General features: G+C 35.7%; 1 protein-coding gene across 1 annotated transcript in view; it reads left to right on the forward strand.

Annotated features, from left to right (window-relative positions):
- The window catches only part of LOC114651748 (N-alpha-acetyltransferase 15, NatA auxiliary subunit), a 122616-nt gene that overhangs the window by 54923 nt on the left and 44234 nt on the right, over nt 1-23459 (forward strand). Inside the window, exons 3-6 of the mRNA XM_028801696.2 lie at nt 7402-7506; nt 8566-8723; nt 11079-11213; nt 19576-19729. Of these exons, the coding sequence (XP_028657529.1) occupies nt 7402-7506; nt 8566-8723; nt 11079-11213; nt 19576-19729 (552 nt within the window). The remainder of the gene's footprint in view (nt 1-7401; nt 7507-8565; nt 8724-11078; nt 11214-19575; nt 19730-23459) is intronic.

Consider the following 23459-nt stretch of genomic DNA (forward strand, 5'->3'; position numbering starts at 1 on the left):
ACTTATCAGACCCCTGGAGGTTTCTTAACCCAAACTCAAGAACATATTCGTTCTACTCACCAGTGCATTATAGCTACTCAAGAATTGATTATTTTTTTATAGATAATAATTTCCTGCCTACAATTAAATCATGCAAATATGACACAATTGTTATCTCTGACCATGCCCCTCTAGTCTTGGAGCTAAAATCAATAAGCCCCTCATACTCACCTCGCAGATGGCGTCTTAACCCTCTTTTATTGGCAGACGAGAACTGCACAGAATTTATATCCAAACAAATCAGCTTCTTCCTAGAGACAAACACGTCCACAGAGGTTTCTGCAGGAACACTCTGGGAAACTCTAAAGGCCTTCTTAAGAGGCCAGATTATTTCATATCTTTCCCATAGAAATAAATTAGAAAACCAAGAAAGTGTCAGAGCTAAGAAATGAAATTACTAGAATAGATGAAGAACAAGCCAGGCGTCCAAGTGAAGCTCTTCACAGGAAAAGGCAGGCCCTGCATACAGAACTTAACATCTTAACAACTAAAGAAACTGAACAACTTATTTATAAGTCTAGACAGCATTACTATGAACACGGAGAAAAAGCTAATAAGCTTTTAGCTCAACAAATTCATAAACAAGAAGTTCACAATGCAATACCAGTAATCACCAACAAGAATGGAGAAGAAATCATCGACCATAATAAAATAATGCACACATTTAGAGATTACTATAAGTCTTTATATTCCACTGAGCCCAAAGAAGACAACACGCAATCTAATGCATTTTTGGATAATTCACAAATACCACCAATAGATGCTTTAAGTGCTGAGGAACTGGATAAACCTCTAACGCTAACAGAATTACTAGACGCTATAAAGTCACTACAAAACGGGAAATCATCAGGCCCTGATGGTTACCCCGTAGAGTTTTATAAGAAATTCTCCACTCAGCTAGCTCCACTCTTATTGGTAACATTTACAGAAGCTAAAGACCACCAAATACTACCTCAAACATTTCGACAAGCATTAATCACCGTCTTTCCTAAACAAAATAAGGACTTGTTACAATGTGCATCATATAGACCAGTGCTCCGCAACCGGTGTGCCGCGGCACACTGGTGTGCCTTGAGCCGATACAGGTGTGACGCGGTCAAATAAGACAATTTTCTAACTAAATAATATTTCAACGGTCCTCCTTAGAAACACAATAACGAGAATACGTGCAATGAAATATTCGCGTAAATAGCCTTTTAAAGGTTTCATAATTTTATGTGTCATTTCTCTGAAATAATAAATCCCATCGCCTGTCGCCTACGACGTAGGCCCTACGTAGTCGCCAGACAACTCCGTAGTATGCTTTGATAGGCAGATCGCTCCGTGCCCTCACCTAGATTCAATTCAAGCTGACGTATTAGTCGTGCTACGTCGCATTCACTCGTCTTGCGACAGTAGTTATCATTCATTACTATTAGTTGTGTTGCTGAATTGTGTATGGTTAACGTTCTTCGTGTGATTCATATTTAGTTTTATACCCCTTTAAATATGGATAAATTTTTACGTGGAAAAGATTCGTCTTCACGTACAGATGATGAAGAACCCAGCACAAGTGTTGCAAAAAAAAACCAAAGAAGATTGTGAAAAGGAAGTACAACGAAGACTACATTCGATACGGATTCTCGTGGTGTGGTGACGAAACGGCTCCAAAGCCACAATGCATCATTTGCGGCGATCAGCTATCAAACGAGGCAATGGCACCCAGTAAACTAAATCGCCATCTAAATTCAAACCATCCCAGTTACGCCAAAAAAGACAAACAACTCTTGTGTTAATTAAAAATGATAAGCGGTCATGCTTAAAAGATCTTGACCAAGAACTTCGGGTTGCGCTGTCAAATATGGAGCCGAATATAAAACTTTTGTGTTCATTGAAACAAGCGCAGGTATCACATTAATCAGTCATTATGTTATAATAATTATTAAGATTGCATAAAAGTTAATATAGTATAGTTTTTATGTATGTATACGTATAATAAATGTATACTTATAATAAAAAAATGAAAATTTATTGTAATATTTGTGTATTAAATTCATATCTATATATCAGTGGCGTAGCTGGAGATCATGTTGCCCGGGGCGGTGAAAAATTTGACGCCCCAAAGCTGAAAGAAATTTTTTTTTTTTTTTGCGCCTCCTCAAGGAACAAAAAAAAAAAGAAAGTACCGTAGTTTGGACGCCCCTAAATAGCTGCCGCTCGGAGCGGAACCCCCCACTCCCCCCCACCCCCACCCCCCCGCTATAGCGACGCCACTGCTATATATTTTAGCTTTTGATGTGCCGCGGAATTCTAGGAAGAACTTTGGTGTGTCGTAGGTGAGAAAAGGTTGCGGAGCACTGATATAGACCAATTTCACTCCTGAATAATGATGTTAAGATACTCTCAAAAATCCTAGCTAGAAGGATGGAGAAAGTGCTGCCCTCGGTAATATCACAAGATCAAACTGGATTTATTAAAGGCCGACATCTATCTTCAAATCTCCGACGCTTGTTTAATGTTATATATTCACCAGCAAAATCAAACACCCCAGAGATATTACTATCATTAGACGCAGAAAAGGCATTTGACATGATCGAATGGAATTACCTTTTCACTGCATTGGAGAAATTTGGGTTTGGCCCGAATATTTGTGCTTGGATCAAACTACTGTATACCAGTCCAGAAGCTTCAGTTTGTATTAATAAAATTTGCTCAGACTACTTTAAACTAGAACGTGGTACCAGACAAGGATGTCCCTTGTCGCCACTGTTGTTTGCAATCGCTATTGAACCACTGGCGGTTCACTGCCGAAATTCTTATCAGATAAAGGGGATTGTCAGAGAAGGACTGGAACAGAAAATTTCTCTATATGCAGATGATATGGTCTTATATATATCGGACCCAGAAAACACTGTCCCTGCTGTTTTAACAGCACTAACAGAATTTCAAAAGATATCTGGTCTTAGAATTAATCTGAATAAAAGTATACTCTTTCCAGTGAACTCACAAGCATATAATATTAAATTAGACACCCTACCTTTTACCATAGCAGATCAGTTTAAATACCTAGGGGTAAATATTACAAGTAAACATAAAGCTCTTTATCAACAAAATTTTGGCGTCTGTATGGAAAAAATTAAGCAAGACTTGCATAGATGGTCAACCCTTCATCTCACTCTAGCCGGAAGAATTAACATTGTTAAGATGAATATCCTTCCTAAACTTCTCTTTTTATTTCAAAACATTCCAATATATATCAATAAATCGTTTTTTAAACAGTTAGATTCAATAATAACCTCATTCATTTGGAATCAAAACACCCACGTATCCGAAGAGCGACCCTACAAAGACCTCAGGCAGAAGGTGGCATGGCTTTACCTAATTTTCAGTTTTATTACTGGGCAGCAAACATACAAGCCATAAAAACCTGGACACAAATAAATGCACATACACAGGCTTGGTCCGCAATAGAAGTAAAATCCTGTAGTACTTCTTTATATTCCCTGCTCTGCTCTCCAATAAATGAAAGTTATCGCAAATATACTAATAACCCAATTGTGCTTTACTCACTCAGAATATGGAACCAAATTAGGAAGCATTTTAAGATGGAAAATCTTTTATCAGTGGCACCTCTGCAAGGGAACCACCTCTTTCAACCTTCGCAAGTATATTCAGTTTTTAATACCTGGAAAAGTTTTGGGATTAAAATGCTCAGAGATCTTTATATAGACAACATATTTACATCTTTTGAACAATTACGTTCAAAATTTAACCTCCCAGCTACACATTTCTTTTACTATCTTCAAATTAGAAATTTTGTTAAACAGAAATTGCCCGATTTCCCCCACCTTGCACCCTCCACAATGCAGGAAAAAATACTGCTCAATTCCGAGGAAACAAACACTATTTCCGCAATATATAAAATCTTATTAGAGTCCCTACCTTTCAAAGATCCAAGAGGACATTGGGAAGAAGATCTCTTAATCAATATATCAGAAAAGGAGTGGAAGGTAGCAAAGCAGAGAATTCACTCGAGTTCTATATGCGCAAAGCATAGAATTATTCAACTAAAAATTATATATCGAGCTCATCTGTCTCGCTTAAAACTGTCCAAAATGTTTCCAGGCCAGGATCCAACCTGCGAGCGCTGCAACCAAGCTCCTGCCTCACTGGGTCACATGTTCTGGGCCTGCACCAAACTAACATCATTTTGGACAAAAATTTTTAAGTGCCTCTCAGACAGCCTTAGTATCACAATCCCTCCTAACCCACTAACAGCTGTGTTTGGTGTCCTTCCAGATGGACTTGAATTGGAGAAGGACAAGCAAACGGTGATTGCATTCACTACACTCTTGGCACGCAGACTTATTTTGTTAAATTGGAAGAATCCTAATTCTCCTCTTATAAGTGAGTGGGAAACCGATGTTTTATATTATTTGAAATTGGAAAAAATCAAATTTTCAGTTAGAGGATCTGTACAAAATTTTTTCAAAACTTGGCAGGATTTAATCAATATTATTTTAGAATAAGAGAATTAACTATTATTGCATTTAACTCCCTTCTCCATCTCTTATTTATATAGATATTTACTTCTCCCCTTCTTTTGTCTAATGTTGCCTTATTAAAAAGCTTAAAGAAATTTTCCTTTAGCTAAGCTCTCCTTCTCAGGGGTGGGGTATGATTTGTTTTCAAATTTGTTGGGTTATAAATTGATCTGTTTGTATGGAATGATTACAATGAAAATTAATAAAATAAAAATATTAAAAAAAAAAAAAAAAGTAAATCTGTATCATTCAATTTTTTTTAATTAAAATGTGACTAAAGCACATATGACACAAACTTGGTACAAGAGCAAACAGGATGCCACCCAGAGTATTTTCTGCACTTAACAGTCAGTCCATTTCAATGCCAAGTTATGTGTTAATACATAGGCATGAGCAATAGCAAAATGTATTTATTTGAGGTAGTTTGAACTTTACAGAACAAAGATTGTTTTATAGGAATTCTGAAATATCAGACTTGTTTAAGATTCATTTCCCAAACATAGTGGTAAAGTTGAGGAAAATTTGAAAATCTAAGACATCTGGTGTATGACATTTGAAGTTTGAATTAATGTAACTTGTCCATTAAATATTACTCTTAAATGTTGCAAGTATTGTTAACCAGTGAGTGTATCCTTTGTTTGCTGATGAAAACCCAAATCTCTCAAAACTGGTCTAAAAAGTTTATTGCTACTGTTTAAATTGTTTAAATGAAAACTATATAATAAAGTTTGAAGTTTTATTTTTAGTATTGATTTTATTACTGCAGAGAATATGTCAATAAATAAATTGTGTACATGCATATGTTAAGATAAAGCAGAGAGTCCATGATGATCATATTTATACACCCTATGTTAAAATCACACCCAAGTTGATAACCCCACCCAATTGTTAATACACCCCCATTTTTTCAAGCATGAAATTCCAACCCTGTTTAACTGTTATTTTTCCAACTGCTATCAGAAACTCATTTTTTGCAATTACTGGTTCATGTTTACTGCTATTTTGTTTGTTATAAATTGCTGTTTTTATGGACACTATCATTTTTGTTAATAGCCAAGGGAGCAACCAAAGATGTGTGCCATAAAATCTATATCTTAAATATTGTAAAGTAAGCAAGATAAAGGTGTGCACATAGTCATGGTATGTTTTGGACCAACAGAGGTGTATCCTGCAATAGAATTGAGTTAAAACAAAATAAATAGGTTTTGTTTGTTGATGACTGTATATTCCTTGTTTTCATTTTTAGTTTGGAATTCTGATTTTGGCTGTGGTGTAAGTTAAAAGGCAAACCTCAAATTGACTTATTTATTTACAGCTGGGCTCAGATCGTTAGACTATGAATTTGGAGAAACCTTTTAGTTTAGGTGAAATGCTCTTGTGGGTTTTTATGTAAGAGACCCCTGACTGCTGATCAGACTATTCTTTTGGCTTGTTCTTAAATATGTATGGTTAATCTCTTCTGCTCTAATTCCTAAAAAGTCTGCTTTAGAAAAAATAAAAAAAACGCTTAACAGCTAGGAATTTTTCTTATCATTTTTTTTTTTTTAGTATTTTCTGTTTACTTGCAGAATTCTTTTAGCTCTGAAAGTCATCTTTTATTCTTGATTACTCATTTGTTTTACAGCACCATTAAATTTTTATTTCAACCCCCGTTAGTAGTTCATTGAAGACTACAAGGCATGTTTTGAACAGTGATGTCCAAATGTCTGTTAATGGTGTTTTCATTGGATAGCCAAGTTTCAGCCAGTTCTCTGGCACTTTTGGTATTACCCTTGAATTGTACTTGCACCCCATTTAAATGTGTGTCTAGTCAAAGTTGTACGTGTGTAAATCAAAGGCCATGGATCTTTACTTCAGACCACATTGCGATGTACCTGTATACGTGTGGAAAGTGTTTTTGATATCTGCCCCACATATATAGCTGGATATGAATCACATCGCATGCTGTAAGTGACATTCCATGTCTCTGCTGCTGATTTCTTGCTTTTAGCATTAAAATTCTGTGCGCAGAGTTTTTGTAGGCTTGTTCGCTAATTTTATCCTTTGCGCTACAAAGTCATTTAGCCAGCTCCAGCTGTAAACAGTTGTATAGTGGTCTGTTATTGTAAGTCATCTTGATAAGGGCATCAGACGGTTATAGTAAAATAAAAAACATATTTAGTTTTTATTGACTGTGCTCTATCAAACTGACAGCTGACCGCAGATGATTCAGAAAAAAACGTATGCAATTGGTTACCTGAAATGTAGTGCTCCCTTAAAGGAATCAACATATAGCATGTAACATTTTTAACAGCTCATTTCTTCTTCAAACTTGAAAGGTTTTTTGTTTTTTTTTTAAAATAAGAATAATATATATATATAATATTATAGTGCAGCTCCGATGGATATCTATCTTTCTTTCATTGTTTGTTTCTTATCGTTGAAAGTGATTTCTATTTTAAATATTTAAATTGTATATCTTCCTTAAATTAAAAAACAAAACAAGTTTTTATTTTATTTTATTTTTTTTTTTGCCGTATCACCTCTCCCTGCTTGAAAGTGAAATTTTCTCCATCACTTCTTATGATATGTGATTCAATGAGAAAAGGCTTCCATCATAGAATCATAGCTTTATCAAAATAGTATTAATTGCACTTTATTTTAGCTCTGTAAAATTTTTCTTTTAGTCTTTATTTTCTTCTTTATTTTAATGTACATTTCTGTGTTTGAATAGTCAATTTATTTTTGCTAAATTTAAAGGTTTTCCAAATTATTTATTATATAGAATTAGTTTCTACTCTAAATTTAGGTAGTCTCCTAAATGTTTTAAATAAACAAATTGTATTTATTTTATTTTCAGAGACGCTTGCGATGAAAGGGTTAACTTTAAATTGCTTGGGGAAAAAAGAAGAAGCTTATGAATTGGTAAGACGAGGACTTCGTAATGACCTCAAAAGTCATGTCTGTATCCTTTTGATCAGTGCTTCTGGACAAACAGATTGGAAAAAGAATGAAAATAATGAGTACAAGAACACATTCTGAGAATTTGAATCATTTCAGAATTGGATTAAAGTTCACAAAACTGATCCACTTGTATCCAATGGTGTTGCATTGCACAAATTCTAGTTGAAGGGAATGTCAAACGTGATGATGCTGTCTCTGAATCCCTTTGCCTCAAGTAATAATGCCAAGGTAATTGACTAGGGGTCCAAGGGCATGACAAACTATACAATTCTTTGATTATATTCCAGCACAGTTTCATATTTCCTAAGTATCATGAGGTTGCCTGTTTTTCTGACACCCAATAACTATGCCTGTGCTGCCTAAATGAATTCCAAGTGCATGATATGTAAAACACGAGACATCAAACTTACAAACCTCCCTTTTATTTGTGAGGTCTAAGACATGCACATCCCGTTTCCTTGCACCTGCATTTATTGCATTGTACCTCAGGAAGAGCTCACTCATATGCAGAGCCCACCACTGCCATTTAAGACAAAATCAGACCTGTTTGATTTAGACAGGGAAAAGTCACAGACTGTTTTGGAGTGAGTTGCTTGGGACATCAGACTACATGACTGGTGGTCACAGGAGTGCCCCATGACACTCCCTAATTTACAAAGATTATGTAAATGAAGTCTGTGACTGAAAATCTCTGGAAAAATCATGTAGTATGCCAGGACGTTTAGTACTTCTAAAAATAGGCAAGTAAGACTACTAAGTTGGATACCATTTTCCACAACTTGCCCAGTTAAAAGAAAAATATGAATTAATGGGTGAACTCAGGAAATGTCAAATTTTTTTTCAGACCTCATTTATTGGATTTGTATTAGTATGTTGGTTGCCGGTTTGTACTTGTTGAAGATTTTAATGTGTTTGTACTTTGTTTTAATGGTAGTGGAATCACAGATGGTGTACAGTACTTTCATGTAAATGTTACCATTGAGTTTATTGCTTTGGATCTTTTTGTTACAATGTGTATAATGATGGATGTCAAGAAGCAAATTCCTTAACTTTCTGTCAGGCTGGCATGTATATGGTTTGTTGCAGAGGTCAGACAAGAAATATGATGAAGCCATCAAATGTTATAGAAATGCACTGAAATGGGACAAAGACAATCTTCAGATTCTGAGGGATCTCTCTTTGCTACAGATTCAAATGAGAGATCTTGAAGGATACAGGGTAAGCGTACTGTTAATAATCCTTTGTTTTCTCAGTTAAGGACTCTCATGAAATACTAGAAATAATTCAAAGGCAGATTAATTCAAAACAGGAACTCCTGTGTGTCTTTTTTTTATTAGCAGATTAAAATTGATCTTATTTGTTTATATTTTATTTAAAATGTTTATTTTTGGAATGATTTTGTAAGTCATTCTAATCTCAAAAATAGCACCTCTTTGATACTCTGGTATTGATATTATTTTCAAATAAGCTATTTTTGTCCTATTTTGCTTGATCTGCTTGGCTAAATAATAAAATACTTTTGAGAGTTTTGTAAAATTAAATAGTGTTAAGGATGTTTGAAATTATACGGAACTGATAACATAACTTGCAACGGAGTTTTAACCATGAATAACTAAGCAAGACACTTTGCAAAGCAAATGATACCCATGTAGTTCACTATTTTAAAAATAATGTTTGAAACCACAGTTTATTACCACTAAAACATTTCATATGTCAAAGTAAGATACGTAATTATGCAAAAAATGTTGTTTTAAACAAGTGAGACTTACCACAAACATTGCAAATCACCTGCTGTTTTCGTTCAAACCACATATAAACATTAATAATTATTACATAATTCTTCATATTGGAGTGCTAATTTGAAAGTTAATTTAAAGCTAAATTAGGTTCCAGTTATTTTTGTATTTGTAATGTATAAATATCCAAACCACAATCTTTAGTATGTTATATATACAGAATAATGCAAATCATCTGTTAGTAAGATGTGATTGTTTAACATCGAAAGGATAATTTAATAATGGTACTGTCATTAGTATGAATAATCTGTTTACATGATATAATACTTCCAGTAATTCATTAAACACATAGTTTTCAAAATTCAAATTCTTTAGTGCATCTAATACTGAAATTTCATGATGCACCCTGGCATTTATGTAAGTGTTAAATCGTAATTATATAAAAAGCAAACTGGAGAAATATTGTATTATAGCAGAGCACATGGAAGGAAATATTGTGTATGCAAGATTTGTTTTGCAATTTCTACATCTCTAATCATCCACAACAGGGATTTTTAAATAGTTTAATCTGAGCACCCAAATAAGAAAAGCAGTACTATACTGGAGCCCAAGGAGAGGATTATTACCATAATGACATTGGAACCATATAACAGAAGTAAAAAGGGTAAATGTTTTTGTTTTCATTCAAGCCTGTTTCTCACAGGAATATTGCAAAAAGAGAAAAGTCAAAAACAAACATACTGTTAATAAAAGCAATGATTGTCATTTAAAACACAGAATGTATTCCTGTGGTATATCCACTGCCAGTGTACATGCTTAATGTAAATGTTAGTAAAATTGAGAGGAATAAGTTCTTCATAACAGGTGTGGCGTGAAGATATGATGATTTTTGAAAGTACAGTATAATAGTCACTTGACTCGGATAAGGAATAAGGTATTAAAAAATAAGCAGTGAGGGGCGTTTACATTGTCTTAAAATGACTTTTTTTTTTTTTTTTTTTTTTGTTTTCAAATGAGCTCCATTGTTAACACTACTTTTTTCTCAGTGAATTCTTAATAGTTCAACACCCTGTTTCATTTTTAAAAAATTTCAAATGCATAGCTAAAGTATTCCAAAAAAAATGCATGTACTATTTGTATTTTATACAGGTGATACAATTACTCTTGATAAATAATTTTGTGAAAAGTTCACTTTGGAACTTTCAATGTTACTGGCTGACATTGTGCTGAATGCCAGTAGCTCCGCTGTACAGCCTGTCTCATCCTTTAATATTTTTTGGTCGTCTTATCGTTCTCAATAGTCTAGCAAGTTATGGGAAGCAATTATTATTCACTGGGTCACAATAAACTCAAAACTAAGTTTTTGCTCCCCTTTAGATTAAATGAATGCTGTTCATGTCCACTGAAACTAAATTTAGCATTTGATACTCCACTATTTATATCTCCACCCTCTTCACTTCTCCTCCACAACACCAAGAAAATAGTTGCATCCTTGTGCTGCAACTGTTAATGTCATTTTGACATTTAAAAGTAGTACCATCGCCATACTGTTTATTTCAGCAAGCTTACTGGCTTGTGATAATTGCTTATAGTAACATGTATTATGGGGCCATTTTTTAAGGAAAGATTCTTTGCAGTTGGGAGTGTAGTATGTTTATAAGTAAAACAAAAAAGAGAGCACTCTAAATATTATTAGATTAGATGAACTTTATTAATACCAGGGAGAAATTCATTTTATCATACAGTATTAAGCATACTAAGAATTACTGTAAACACAACTATGTAAAATGCATATTTCTTAGCTTTTTGTTTTTTTTATTTTTCTTAAATCTGGCAGGAAACAAGGTACCAGTTGCTTCAGCTGAGACCTGCACAACGAGCATCTTGGATTGGTTATGCTATTGCATATCATCTCCTGGAAGATTATGAAATGGCTGCAAAAATTTTAGAAGAGTTCCGAAAAACACAGCAGGTAATAAGGAAAACTTGGTTAAAAAAAAAATCCTTAAAACTATTGAAAGTGCCCTTCCTGTTCTTGTGAAGGGCATCCTCACAGCTTCAGAGACCTAGATTAGAATTCTGCCCTGGTCAGAGACTAGGTGAAATCTGCACGTTGTCCTAATGCCTAAGAAAGTCTCTTCAAGTTATTTCAGTTTTTAACCAAACTTAAAATATGTGCATGTTATTTTGATTTGCAGCTTTAAATTCGTGTTGTATGAGTGAAAGCAGGTGTTAGCGTGAAGGTGTCTTGTAGTGCGCTGGAGTCTCATCTGTGGTGCCATTATCTCTGAAGAGTTTTTAATTTTATTTAAAATTGTTATTTTTAGGATATCATTTTATGGATACCAACATGTTGTTGATATTAAAGACACTTGTCATTAATCAAAAGAACTAATATTTTTGCAAAGAGTGACAGCTGCGCATACATGTTTGAGTCTGAATTTTTGGTTGTGGGGGCAATGAAACATGATAGCTTAGCACTAGAGCAACACAAAGAAAATCTCAGGTTCAGTATAAGTAATAAGTATAAATCTACATTAATACAAATTTTGATTGAAAATTTTGTATGGTATGTGTTAGCTTGAACTGTATGTGCTCTGTAGATTTTAATTAATTTTACTTGTACAGGCACATTGCAAGCAAAAAAAAATTATGAAGTGCTAAAGACGCGTGTATAGTTGCTTAAACGATTGCAAGTGAAAACGGCATCCTTCAAAGAAATGTGACACTTGAAAGCACAGCCCCTCACAAAATGAAATGAAAAGCAAAATCTTATGTTCAGTGGAACACACCTTTTAGGCAGATATTCTGCTCATGTTCATGTTACAAATTTGCTGTGCTATAAATTCCTACAACTGTATATCTATTAAGTCTTTGTGGAAAATCAGCAAAATGCTAGACTGAAGAGAATTACAATCCCTCTGCTTTTTTCTTTCTTTTTCTCAGCAGATTTAATTAAATTAGCTGCTTAATGATGAAAACACACAATTGAAAAATGTTTGCTAATTTGTTGGTCTGCTGTCAACTATCTTCTTATTTGCATCTTATTGGTAATTTAAGTGGTTCCAGACTTGAAGGGCAAGGCCACCCAAAATTTTGTACCTTATTGTCAGAGTCCCCCATTAATATAATGCTGCGTAGTGGAGTATGATCTTAGATCTTGGTTACTGCTAACACTAGTCAAACAGTGTGGTTTTGTATTAAAGTAAACCTATTAAAGTAAATTCTTAACTTAGCAGAATATGCAGTATGTGATCAAATGCTACATAATATCTCTAACCCAGGGGTTCTCAATCATTTTCCTTTGCTGATAAAGGAATAGTGGCACCATTTATTCAGTTTTAAATTGTTACATGCTAAATTCTTACTAGGCACTACCAAAAGTGATAATTCTTTAAAGACCCCCCCTTTATCCCCCAGTATTAAATCTGGGATTTTACAACTTAACACTACTAGTTATTGTGTGGGTGTGTGCTTTTTTTGGTTCGTTCTTTTTTTATAATGTAAAAACAGTAGTATAGTTTGGTTAGGAGTAAAAATAAGGCAAAAATGTCTCTTATTTATTTATAAACATTGTACAGTCACATATGAATTCAGATAAAACTAGGAAAATAATGCAGAAATCTGCCCCCACCCCGACAGTTTTGTTAACTTTAAGCACAGTTCTACTTCTACATTCAGTCTATTTGGACTTCATACCCTGAGGTTGTGGGGTCAAATCCTGCTACTGACACTGTGTGACCATTAAAAAGTCACTTGAATTTCATGTGCTCCAACTGGAAAACCAAAAGAAATTTAACCAAGTGTATTATAAATGTTGTAAGTTGCTTTGGATAAAGACATCAGCTAAATAAGTAAATGTAAATATTCCTGTATTTACTTTTAGGGGCAAAAGTTACTAAACACTGGTGACTCTGTTAGAAACAGTAGCTTTTACATGTTGGTTAATAATAATGAACATAAAATGTTAGATACGTTTATTTGATTCTTAATAATTGTTAAAAATTATCTTTGTTCCTCATGTATATTCTTCTGTATGAGTCTGGCAATATCTGAAACCGTTCTAAAAATGATGATACAGTAATCCCTCGCTACTTCGCGGTTCACTTTTCACGGATTCATGACTTCGCGGATTTTTAAATACAAGTGATTGCCCGCCTATCGCGGAAGTTATGTTCCAGACCCATCAGCAACAGGAGAAAATCCGTGATATAGAAAGACCATATAAATAAACATTTTTTTAGTTTAAGCCTTAAAATACCCATCCCACATGCTTTAAACACATGTAAACTTATAAAACACACTTTGTTAACACATATGATATGTGGATGTCGGGCTAAGGATATGAGTAACATCTCACTATTATAAAACATTTTAACTTCACGCAAGACAAGACAGTGAGACAGGAAAATTGGTGATGTACACCTAAAAGCCTGATTGTACAGGCTTTTAAATTATTGACACGCAGAGCGACAAGCAGCACAAGGCCAGCACAAAGTCCACTTCTCCTTAGCGTTCATTCAGCTCCCCACCCCCTTGACAATGCGAAGTGGCAGGAGCCTATTGCGCTTCCGGGGAGGGGTGGGGGGGGGTTTGAGCGAAGGTGCGTTCAGCTCTCACACACCCACACACACACACACACTCCTCGAGCAGAGCGACAAGCAGGCATTTTGGCAGAAGCAGCACAAAGTCCATTTCTGCTCAGCGTGAGTTCAGCTGCCCCCCTTCACAAAGCGAGTGCAGACACATTGACGTCTGATCGCTGCGTGCAGGCAGTGTGCAGTGTTGGTCTGAGGTGTTTAAGAATGTAGAAAGTGTTTAAGAGCATAGGAAGTGTTTATAAGAGTGTGGGAAAGGTTAACAAGAGAGTGAGAAAGGTTTATAAGAGTGTGGGAAGGGTTTATAAAGCCTTAAAATATGTATAAATAATAAAATAAATATAGGTCGCTACTTCGCGGATTTCACCTATCGCGGGGGGGCTCTGGAACGTAACCCCCGCGATAGGTGAGGGATTACTGTACACCAAACAAGTCTACCAAAGGTAAAAATATTATAACATTGATGGACTGGCCTGAGCGAGATAAGCTGTAGTGACTGTGTACAGGAACATAGAGGGCACTTACTTGAGCCCCAGTCTTTCTAGAAAATCCATCAGTGTTGGCACATGGTTACTGGGCAGTCTTGAGCATTGAATGGATTGGGACAGTGTATTGAGAAGCCAGTGTAAGCTGTTACCTTGAACTCCTGAGAATTTGGAGACTTTGATTTGGTACAGGTTTTGGACTGGGAAAAGAAAAGAAGAGCAAGGCAAGGTTGATAACCCCCTGTTGGCATTTCCAACACCTGTTCCAGCAGCAACACAATATTCTACCAGATTGTCTCCTATCCAGATACTGGTCAGGCCCGAGCATGTTTAGCTTCAGGTGGATTACCTGCTCTGAAATGCATGTGATATGGTTCTGGCTCTTTTCCATCTAGACACTATTTAATGCTCTGCTACCAAATAGATAGGTTAGCTGGTGTTCACCTCTATCAAACCAATTAGAGTAGTTTTTTACTTGCTTGCTTACAGACTACTGCCACCATGGAAACACAGTACAAGACATGAATTCTACGTGTCTGCATCAACTCACCAAAGAGAGCCCTCTAGGTAATACAGGCTATAAATAAAAGACCATACATTTACACAATATAGACGCACGCCAACAGAAAGCCACATTTTCCATTTCCTTTTGCATATACAGATTTTGGACATTTTGTGTTACATATTTAATAATGTTTGCATGTTTTCCACAGATTTTTAGAATACGAGTAAAATGTTTTTTATATGAAATCCATTTCAGAGAAGAAATTCATTCAGTGTACTAGATCAACAGGTGTAATGCCCACTCCTAACAAAAATATGTCAAGACATCATTATGAATGTATGTATCTTGCATAAACTGCATAATTTTCTAAAGCAGTTACTACTCCCAAGAAATTTTAGCATACTGCACCTAATCTTAATAGATGAAATTCTTCAGCCGTGTGGTGCTCTTTTTCCGGTTTAGTGAATCCAAATATGTGCAAGCACACAGCTGAGAAACCACTCAAAACTAAAGAATTTGTGAGGAAGCATACTGGTGGGAGTAAAGTCTGACCAACGTTTGTAGCTATAGTATCTCCTAAATACTGAGTGTGATAAGCTATTTATGACATATGAGTAGGACTAAATATCAGTGTGTTGTGAGACTGTAGTTTAACTGGACTCTTCCATTATTTTCTAGTCAGATATTTGATTCAAATTATTAGTTTCATGTGTTGTAGCAGAAACCTTGACAACCTTTAAGAAGAATCTGGATGAGATATTAGGACAGCTTAGCTATTAGCTAAATAAACGAGCTTGATGGACTGAATGGTCTCCTCATTTGTCAAACGTCTTATATTATTTTAAATAAATGGTATTTTTTCATGTCTGTTAACCATTTTTTTGTTTTTATGTGCTCATCTATTTCTTTTTTCCCAAACTGCTAATTCTTATGTGATTGTTTCTTAGTGCCATTGTTTTAAAGCATATCTGCTGCAGGTGTAGAGTAATATATTTTTAAGCTGCATTGGCATACCTCTATGGGGAGGTACAGTGCCTATAAAACATTATAGGCCCACAGCCCAAACCCCCCGCTAAACCTAAGCTCCATTTTTGAGAACACCATGCTCTAGGCAGATGTAGAGCTGTGCTTTTTTTCCTTTCCATTTTTTAAAGATTGATTTAGCTGTACTCTCAGGGATATTCGGTGGCTTAGAAGTTTACTTGTATCCATGCTTTTTCTTTTCATTAACCTCGTCAGTGTTATTTGGAGTGTTCCATTTGTGTTAATGCTGTAGTTTTTGTCAAGATAAACTCACCAGCAGTTGAACCTTCCAGATATCGGTGCATTTATAGTATAATCATTTGAAGCACAAATATGTAACTTCTGTAACCATTTGGCTGCACGAGTAAGAATTTAGGTGTGTCATAATAATACTTAGGTAAGCAATTATTTAGTTTTTTACAGTTTCATCTGAATGTGTTACAATTATTAGAGGTTTTTTCATCTTTGACATTTAAAAATATTTTCCCAGTGATCAATGTCAAAAAGCCTAATTAAATCCACAGTGATTCAATGTTATAAAACAATGAAAAAGTCAAAGGTGGGATAAATATAAATTATAGGTACTCTGCATCTGTGGTTACTGTGGAATTCTGGGTAATGAATGGCCCTACAAGTAATGTTATTCCTTAGTAGTTTTTTGTTGAACTTGTGAGGCTTTATCTGGAATACTGTGTGAAACTTTGATTTTTAATATATTAATAAGGAGGTAAAAGCACTAGAGGAATTTTAGGAAAGATCTATTAAGGTTGTTCTAAGACTATAACCAAAGCTTGAATTATTTTATCCTTTTTAAGATAAGGAAACAGAAATTAAGGTAGGACCTAAAGTAAGCATTTAAAATTTGAATGACAAGATTGAACCCACATGCCGTTTAAATACGTTCTTCAGCAATAACGCATGAAGACAGATGGGAGCCTATAGAGAGGAAGTTGTACACAAATGCCAGTAAATATTTCATCATACTGTAACATTACCATGGTGCTCAACAGACTCACCTATATGTTTTTATTGTAATTTCTAGTGTGATCCCTTGAGGTAACAGATTGAGGCAAATCTACTGTCTCTCGCTCATGGCTCTGTTTCCCATAAATGTGTGACCGTGTATGTGTGCGCCTCTGCTGCCAATTGAAAGGGTTTTTGATAGGTAGTTGAACTATATGATTGTCAAGTAGGGGCAAAGATGTGTTTGTGTTGTATGTACCAGGAGTACTCTGGAGCACTCTGTAACCAAGTATTTTCTTAACCTCCTTAGCATTGCATTTTATTCCAAAAAACATGTAAAAGGCCTTGCATTTTTAATTTTTTTTTTGGGCATGAAAAATTACATTTTTATTAAATAACAAAAGTATAATAATGATCCAAGTAATAATAGTAATGATGAATGAAAATAATATGAAATATATAATAATAACATAATAATAAATAATAACGGTGATAGTACTACTACTAATAATGCCAGAACAGTATATAATCTCAAAATAAGTCCTTTGTGTGGTAAATCTTAAAGCGCTATGAAATACCAATCCAACATTGGGTCAGTGATAGCGTGTTTCTTTTCAGATTTTCTTTCCAGATCTGCATAATGGGATAGAAAGATAATTCTTGATCCACACGATTTATGCCGCCCATTGTGCTATTGCAGTCAGCCACAGCACAAGGCTTTGTAACCTGCTTCTTGCCTTTTGCCTGTACATTGACCAAAGCTGCATTATGTTCAGAAGACAAACATCTTTCTTGTCTTTCCATTTCAGCGCAAGCACTTTACCCATTTGCCAAGCTACTAACCCACCTTGCTGTAATTTGGCTCTGCCAAAGTCTTCAGGCTTTCCAAGACAGTTGGGACGCACTGTTCCATGTGTGTCAGTCTTTCTTTGCAGCAAGATATCAAATGTATAAAAATTGTTATGGTTACACAGTAACCTTGATCCAGCAAAGCATCTATCAAACTCAGCATTGATGATATAGCAATGCCGTACTGATTGTATTTTGGATTAAACATTGTTCCTTACCCTGTATACATATCCGAATTCCAAATGTATCTTGTTTTATATTCACAAAGCTTTATCCAAATCTTGCTCTTTTTGACGCAATGTACTGTATCCATGACAGTCTGCCCTTATAAGCCATGAGACTTTCATTGATGGTGACATCATGGTCTGGAATGTAAACGCGCTGAAATTTTGCTACAATGGCCTGGTATGGCTTCTGGAGGCGTATTCTCATCAAAGTCTTCATTGTTGGTAAAGTGCAGATATATCCTAATTTGTGAAAACCTGCACTCAGACATAATTTCTCCAAAGAACATCAGCACTGACAGCAGTTTCACAGCCTGAGTGATTCTCAGTTGTAACGCTTACACAGGATGCATCTATACAGTTGCCAGAGTGACACTCGGGACTAATGCTTTTAGCACAATTTTTGTAGCCCGAGTAATGCTCGGGTCGTAATGCTAAAGAGGTTAATGGAACAGTCTGCAGCAGTGCACATGACTAGATATGTTTTTGTACCACTGAACACTTCGAGTAATATGAAAGAAACATAACCTTACCTGAGGAAGAGTTTCATTTTAAGCACACAGGACAGAAATGATCACTGTGAAAACTCCATAGTAACTTCCCTAAATAGTTCCTTATGGTGACTGTCTGGTTGGGTAGCATCCCTATTTTTAACTAATTATTTTTAACTAATTTAACTTATTTTTGACCAAGTAAAACAAAATGCATACTTTTTACTACTCATCTTGTTTTCTCTTGGGATCTTTAACTTATTATCTTGTGTCTGGAAGTGTTTGCCACATCTCATCTCTAACTTTCAACTACATAACTGCCTTGGAAACCTTTACTTCCGCAACCCTAGTTTAAGCTCGAGAATCACCCTTAAAGGACAGCACACAAAACCTATTGCACTGTCGTACTTAAATGTTTAGTGACGGCTAGTTTGTGCAACCCTGCAGCCTGAAGAGCCATTTATCTAAATCTGTTTCAGGTCTTCATTTTTTCCTTTTTTTTTGGCAGCAGAGTCTGTCCCATTTCTAGTGGGATCTCTCTGCTTCCATGTTTTAAGTTCAGGTAGATTATCTGACAGTCCTGCCAATCGCTGATGGCCCAGTTCTCTGACACTCTTGGTGCTTTAACCTCTGGGCACCCATTACATGTTTGGGGCTTACTGTCCCCATTTGTTTGTACTGACATGCAAGAGGTACTCTCTGCTTACCTGAGATGGTTTAATTTCCTGTTTTGACTACCATGCTAAGCCCTCCCTCTGTCTCATTCTACTTTTTCCCACACCATTACTTGACAGTTAGGTGGCCCAAAACAAGGAAAGCAAGTTGCCTGTCATGAACTATTCTCAAAAATCATTTATGTCATGAGTTTTTCCTTCCATTGGCTTAGAATTACATTGTCCAAAATGTGTGGAATATCAGTTGAAGTTCTTAATACATTGCTTAATAATTATTGTACTTTGATAAATTTGATACTCAGAGTAATGTACCTTTGATAATCAAATTGTAAAAAAGCTTGTTTTACTCCACACCTACCTCAAGATAACAGAAACGTATAGAATATGTTAAAGCATAACCTTTTTTGTAGTTTAATGTGTTGTTATATTAGGGATAGCTTTCAGTAATCACAATCAATTCTTTTCTTATACATTTAATGTTCTCATGTTATTTTTTTTTAATCAATTACTCCTTTGTTACAGACATCACCTGATAAAGTGGATTATGAATACAGTGAACTGCTCCTATATCAAAATCAGGTTCTCAGAGAAGCTGGCCTTTACAAAGAAGCACTTGAACATCTCATTACCTACGAGAAGCAGATCTGTGACAAGTTAGCAGTGGAGGAGACTAAAGGTATTCAAGCACAAATGTAGACCAGATAATTCTGAATGATGCTAACAGAAAAAGGCATATATAATTTATTATCAGAGTAAATCTGAATTTTTTATTCATTGTTACTCAAAAGGCTTCTGTTCGAAGTATAATTTCCAAGGTTACTGGTCTGATGAAATTTACATTTCCAAATTAGTTTTCTTTGTGTTTTTGACATTTATGACCTCTCTCTACCTTCATGTGCTTAATTAATTCTTGCTTCACAGAAAAGAAAATATTTGGAGAATAAAAGGCAATTGACCCAATTGATTTCCTCTAGATTGTTTGAAAATCTGTATCCTTTTAAATTTTGAATCTGGTATTTATTCACTTGGCACTACTGCTAAATGAATAGTTTATTAAAAATTCTCAATTTCCCAAGTGTTTTCCCACCTTTAGAAATTTATATGGGCTGCACTTAAGATGGTATTTTTTTCAGCATTGTGTTGAAAATGTACCATATATGGGGATAGATATTTCTTTTTGCCTCATACTAGTGTTATAGTTTACAGCTCCCCATGATCTTTGTTGCATTAAACAGGATATGAAAATGGACGGATTGTTGTCTTGATTGATACAATAGTCATTATGTAGTTCTTATAGTAAAAGTTTCTGCCATCTGTTGTTGAATGAAATGATATGAATGGCAGAACGTCTAAGGCACTCCTTTTTAGTTTACTTATCAGTGCATTAATATTTAGTGTTTTAAAATGTTCTTTTAATTTGTGCTGTTTTTTCAGTGTGTGTTTTATTAAGGTTCCTATAACATCTTAGCTTCTTGGAAGATGATACTTTTTTGTGCTATTGAAATAGCAGTTCCAGGCGTACACACATCTATGTTCTTTTAGATGTTTCTTAGCTCAGATCAGGCTCTTAATCCGTGATCTTATGATACATAAGCATAATTATTGTGAAAATAAGTGTGTTTGAGTTTAATTGTTGTTTAAGGGTTGATGGATATATTGTTGAGTGAAGTAGACAATCATGCACTGTCAACTAACTCTAATATCGCTCATATCCTATCCACTCATTTTTATTAACCAGATTTTTACAATTCATTTATGAAATATGTTGTGATTGGAAAAGATTTTTGTTCACATGTCAAAGATCAATGCAGTTTTTTTAAACCAATAAAACAAAGAATTTAAAAAAATGTTTAAAGAAACCAATGACATGTGAAGTGGAACAGCTAGGTTCATATTTTTGTACGTGCAAGTAAGCAGCACAATAGATCAATATATACATGATCATTTTAATAAATAAAGTTAAGTGGAACATGTTACTCATTTAATAATTTGAATATTGTGTCTTAAGGCATTAAAAAGATTGGCACATTTACATATTGTTAGTGAGCTCATAACTGCGGTAAGCATCAGCCTGTTCTGGCAGCGCAAAGTAAGAACTTCCCTTGGGCAGGATAAAAAAAACAAAATAGACGGCATCAGTAACATTTTCTTGAAATTGGTTTGCAAAGCCACATTCCGTTTGCTTGTATGGTGCAGTTAAAATTTATTACATATAATACATATTTGAAACTCTTTCTCCTGTTTATTCCTTTACTGTAGTTGCCTGTGGTTATAGAATTAGGATTGGAGTCCTGAAGTACAGTACAGAGCAGTAAGTGTATAGCATTTGAGGCATTTTGGCAAAGTCTACATAATAAAAAGTATAAACGGGGAAAATAGTGTCACCTGGGAACACTGTACAACAACATACTGGTGTTTCACATTTGTCAGTCAAATTTCTCAATGAACCCTAAAACTTTAAAGACAAAGCATCGCCTGAAATGATGGGAACTAGAAAAATGCTAACAATCATTGCTTGTACTTTTGGTTCCATAGCTGAAACTCCTTATAGCCTTGTAGCTGTAGCTTAACTGGTGAATAGTCTACAGGGTTCGTACGGTCATGAAAAACTTGGAAAAGCCGTGGAATTTGAAAAGAGCAATTTCCAGGTCTTGAAAAGTTTTGGAAAACTAAATAAACAAAGAAAGTCATGGAAAAGACATGGAAATCTGATTGACACATCTATATAATGAAGTAAATGGTTCCTTTAAGATTAAACGAGAAATGTCTTTATACGTTAACAAGTTAAATTTTCACGCAGGTCTAACTTGGCGCGCTGCGTGTGCTTTCTGGCACACAGGAGTTTCAGTAGCGAAATGCTGGGTAAATGCCGATTTAACAATGAATGGCTTCACTTGGATAAGTATAAGGGATGGCTTCAGAAAGACTGGGACCCGGGACCCATTTATGTGTAGTAAAATGCTCGACATATTGAACATGAGAGAGGCAGCGCTAACTAGCCATGCAAAAGGGGCTAAGCACCAGGCTGCTGCTGCCGTGAATCATCTGTCAACCCCATGACTTGCTTTTCCCCCAAAGTCTCCAACCTGACACCTGCTGCCAGCTGCAGTACTTCCTTCTCATCCACCTTCAAACAAGGGCAGATTTCAGATGCTGTGTCCAGAAACGAAGCCCTAACTGCAGAGGTACGGTGGGTGCTAAAGGTGGCAAATTCTCATTATTCTTACAAGTCGTATGAAGACACAAGCCAGTTATTTCAGGCTATGTTTCCCGACAGCCAGATTGCTGCTACATTTGCATACGGTGAACACAAATGCTCGTATATACAGCAATCCCTCGCTATATCGCGCTTTGACTTTCGCTGATTTTATATATAAGAATATTTAAATATATATCGCGGATTTTTTGCTGGTTCGCGGATTTCTGCGGACAATGGGTCTTTTAATTTCTGGTACATGCTTCCTCAGTTGGTTTGCCCAGTTGATTTCATACAAGGGACGCTATTGGCAGATGGCTGAGAAGCTACCCAACCAGAGCTTGTATTACATAGTAAATAAAACTCCTCAAATATATTGTGAGCATGGGGGCTGTTCGTATCCCTAGAGGATATGGCTGCTTCTCAAAAAACGCTGAAAAATTACCTTCACATTGCTGCCATCCTTGCTGGGCTTACATGTACCTGCTTTGTCAAGCGATATGCTTCCTGCATGGTGCTTTGCATACTTAAAAGATCAAACAGCACGTATTGATTTTTGATTGTCTACTTTTCTCTCTCTCTTGCTTTGACATTCTCTGCTCCTGACGGAGGGGGTGTGAGGAGGGGGGCTGTTCACACCCCTAGACGATACGGACGCTTGTCTAAAAATGCTGAAAGATTATCTTCACATTGCTCCCTTCCGGCTTTGTCAAGCGACATGCTTCCCGCACGGTGCTTCGCATAATTCAAAGCTTGAACGGCACGCATTGATTTTTAATTGTTTGTTTTTCTTTGTCTCTCTCACTCTCTCTTTGACATTCTCTGCTCCTGACGGAGGGGGTTTGAGCAGAGGGGCTGTTCGCACACTGGCCTAGAGGATACGGACACTCCTCTAAAAAATGCTGAAAGACTACCTTCACATTGCTCTCTTCCTTGCAGCTGGTTTGTCCGGCGGTGCTTCGCATACTTAAAAGCCGAACAGCCCTATTGATTTTTGATTGTTTGCTTTTTTTTCTCTCTCTCTCTCTGACATTCTCTGCTCCTGACACGCTCTCCTTTGAAGAGGAAGATATGTTTGCATACTTTTAATTGTGAGACGGAACTGTCATCTCTGTCTTGTCATGGAGCACAGTTTAAACTTTTGAAAAAGAGACAAATGTTTGTTTGCAGTGTTTGAATAAAGTTCCTGTCTCTCTACAACCTCCTGTGT

Source organism: Erpetoichthys calabaricus, chromosome 5, assembly GCF_900747795.2.
Source record: "Erpetoichthys calabaricus chromosome 5, fErpCal1.3, whole genome shotgun sequence".
NCBI classification, from domain to species: domain Eukaryota; kingdom Metazoa; phylum Chordata; class Cladistia; order Polypteriformes; family Polypteridae; genus Erpetoichthys; species Erpetoichthys calabaricus.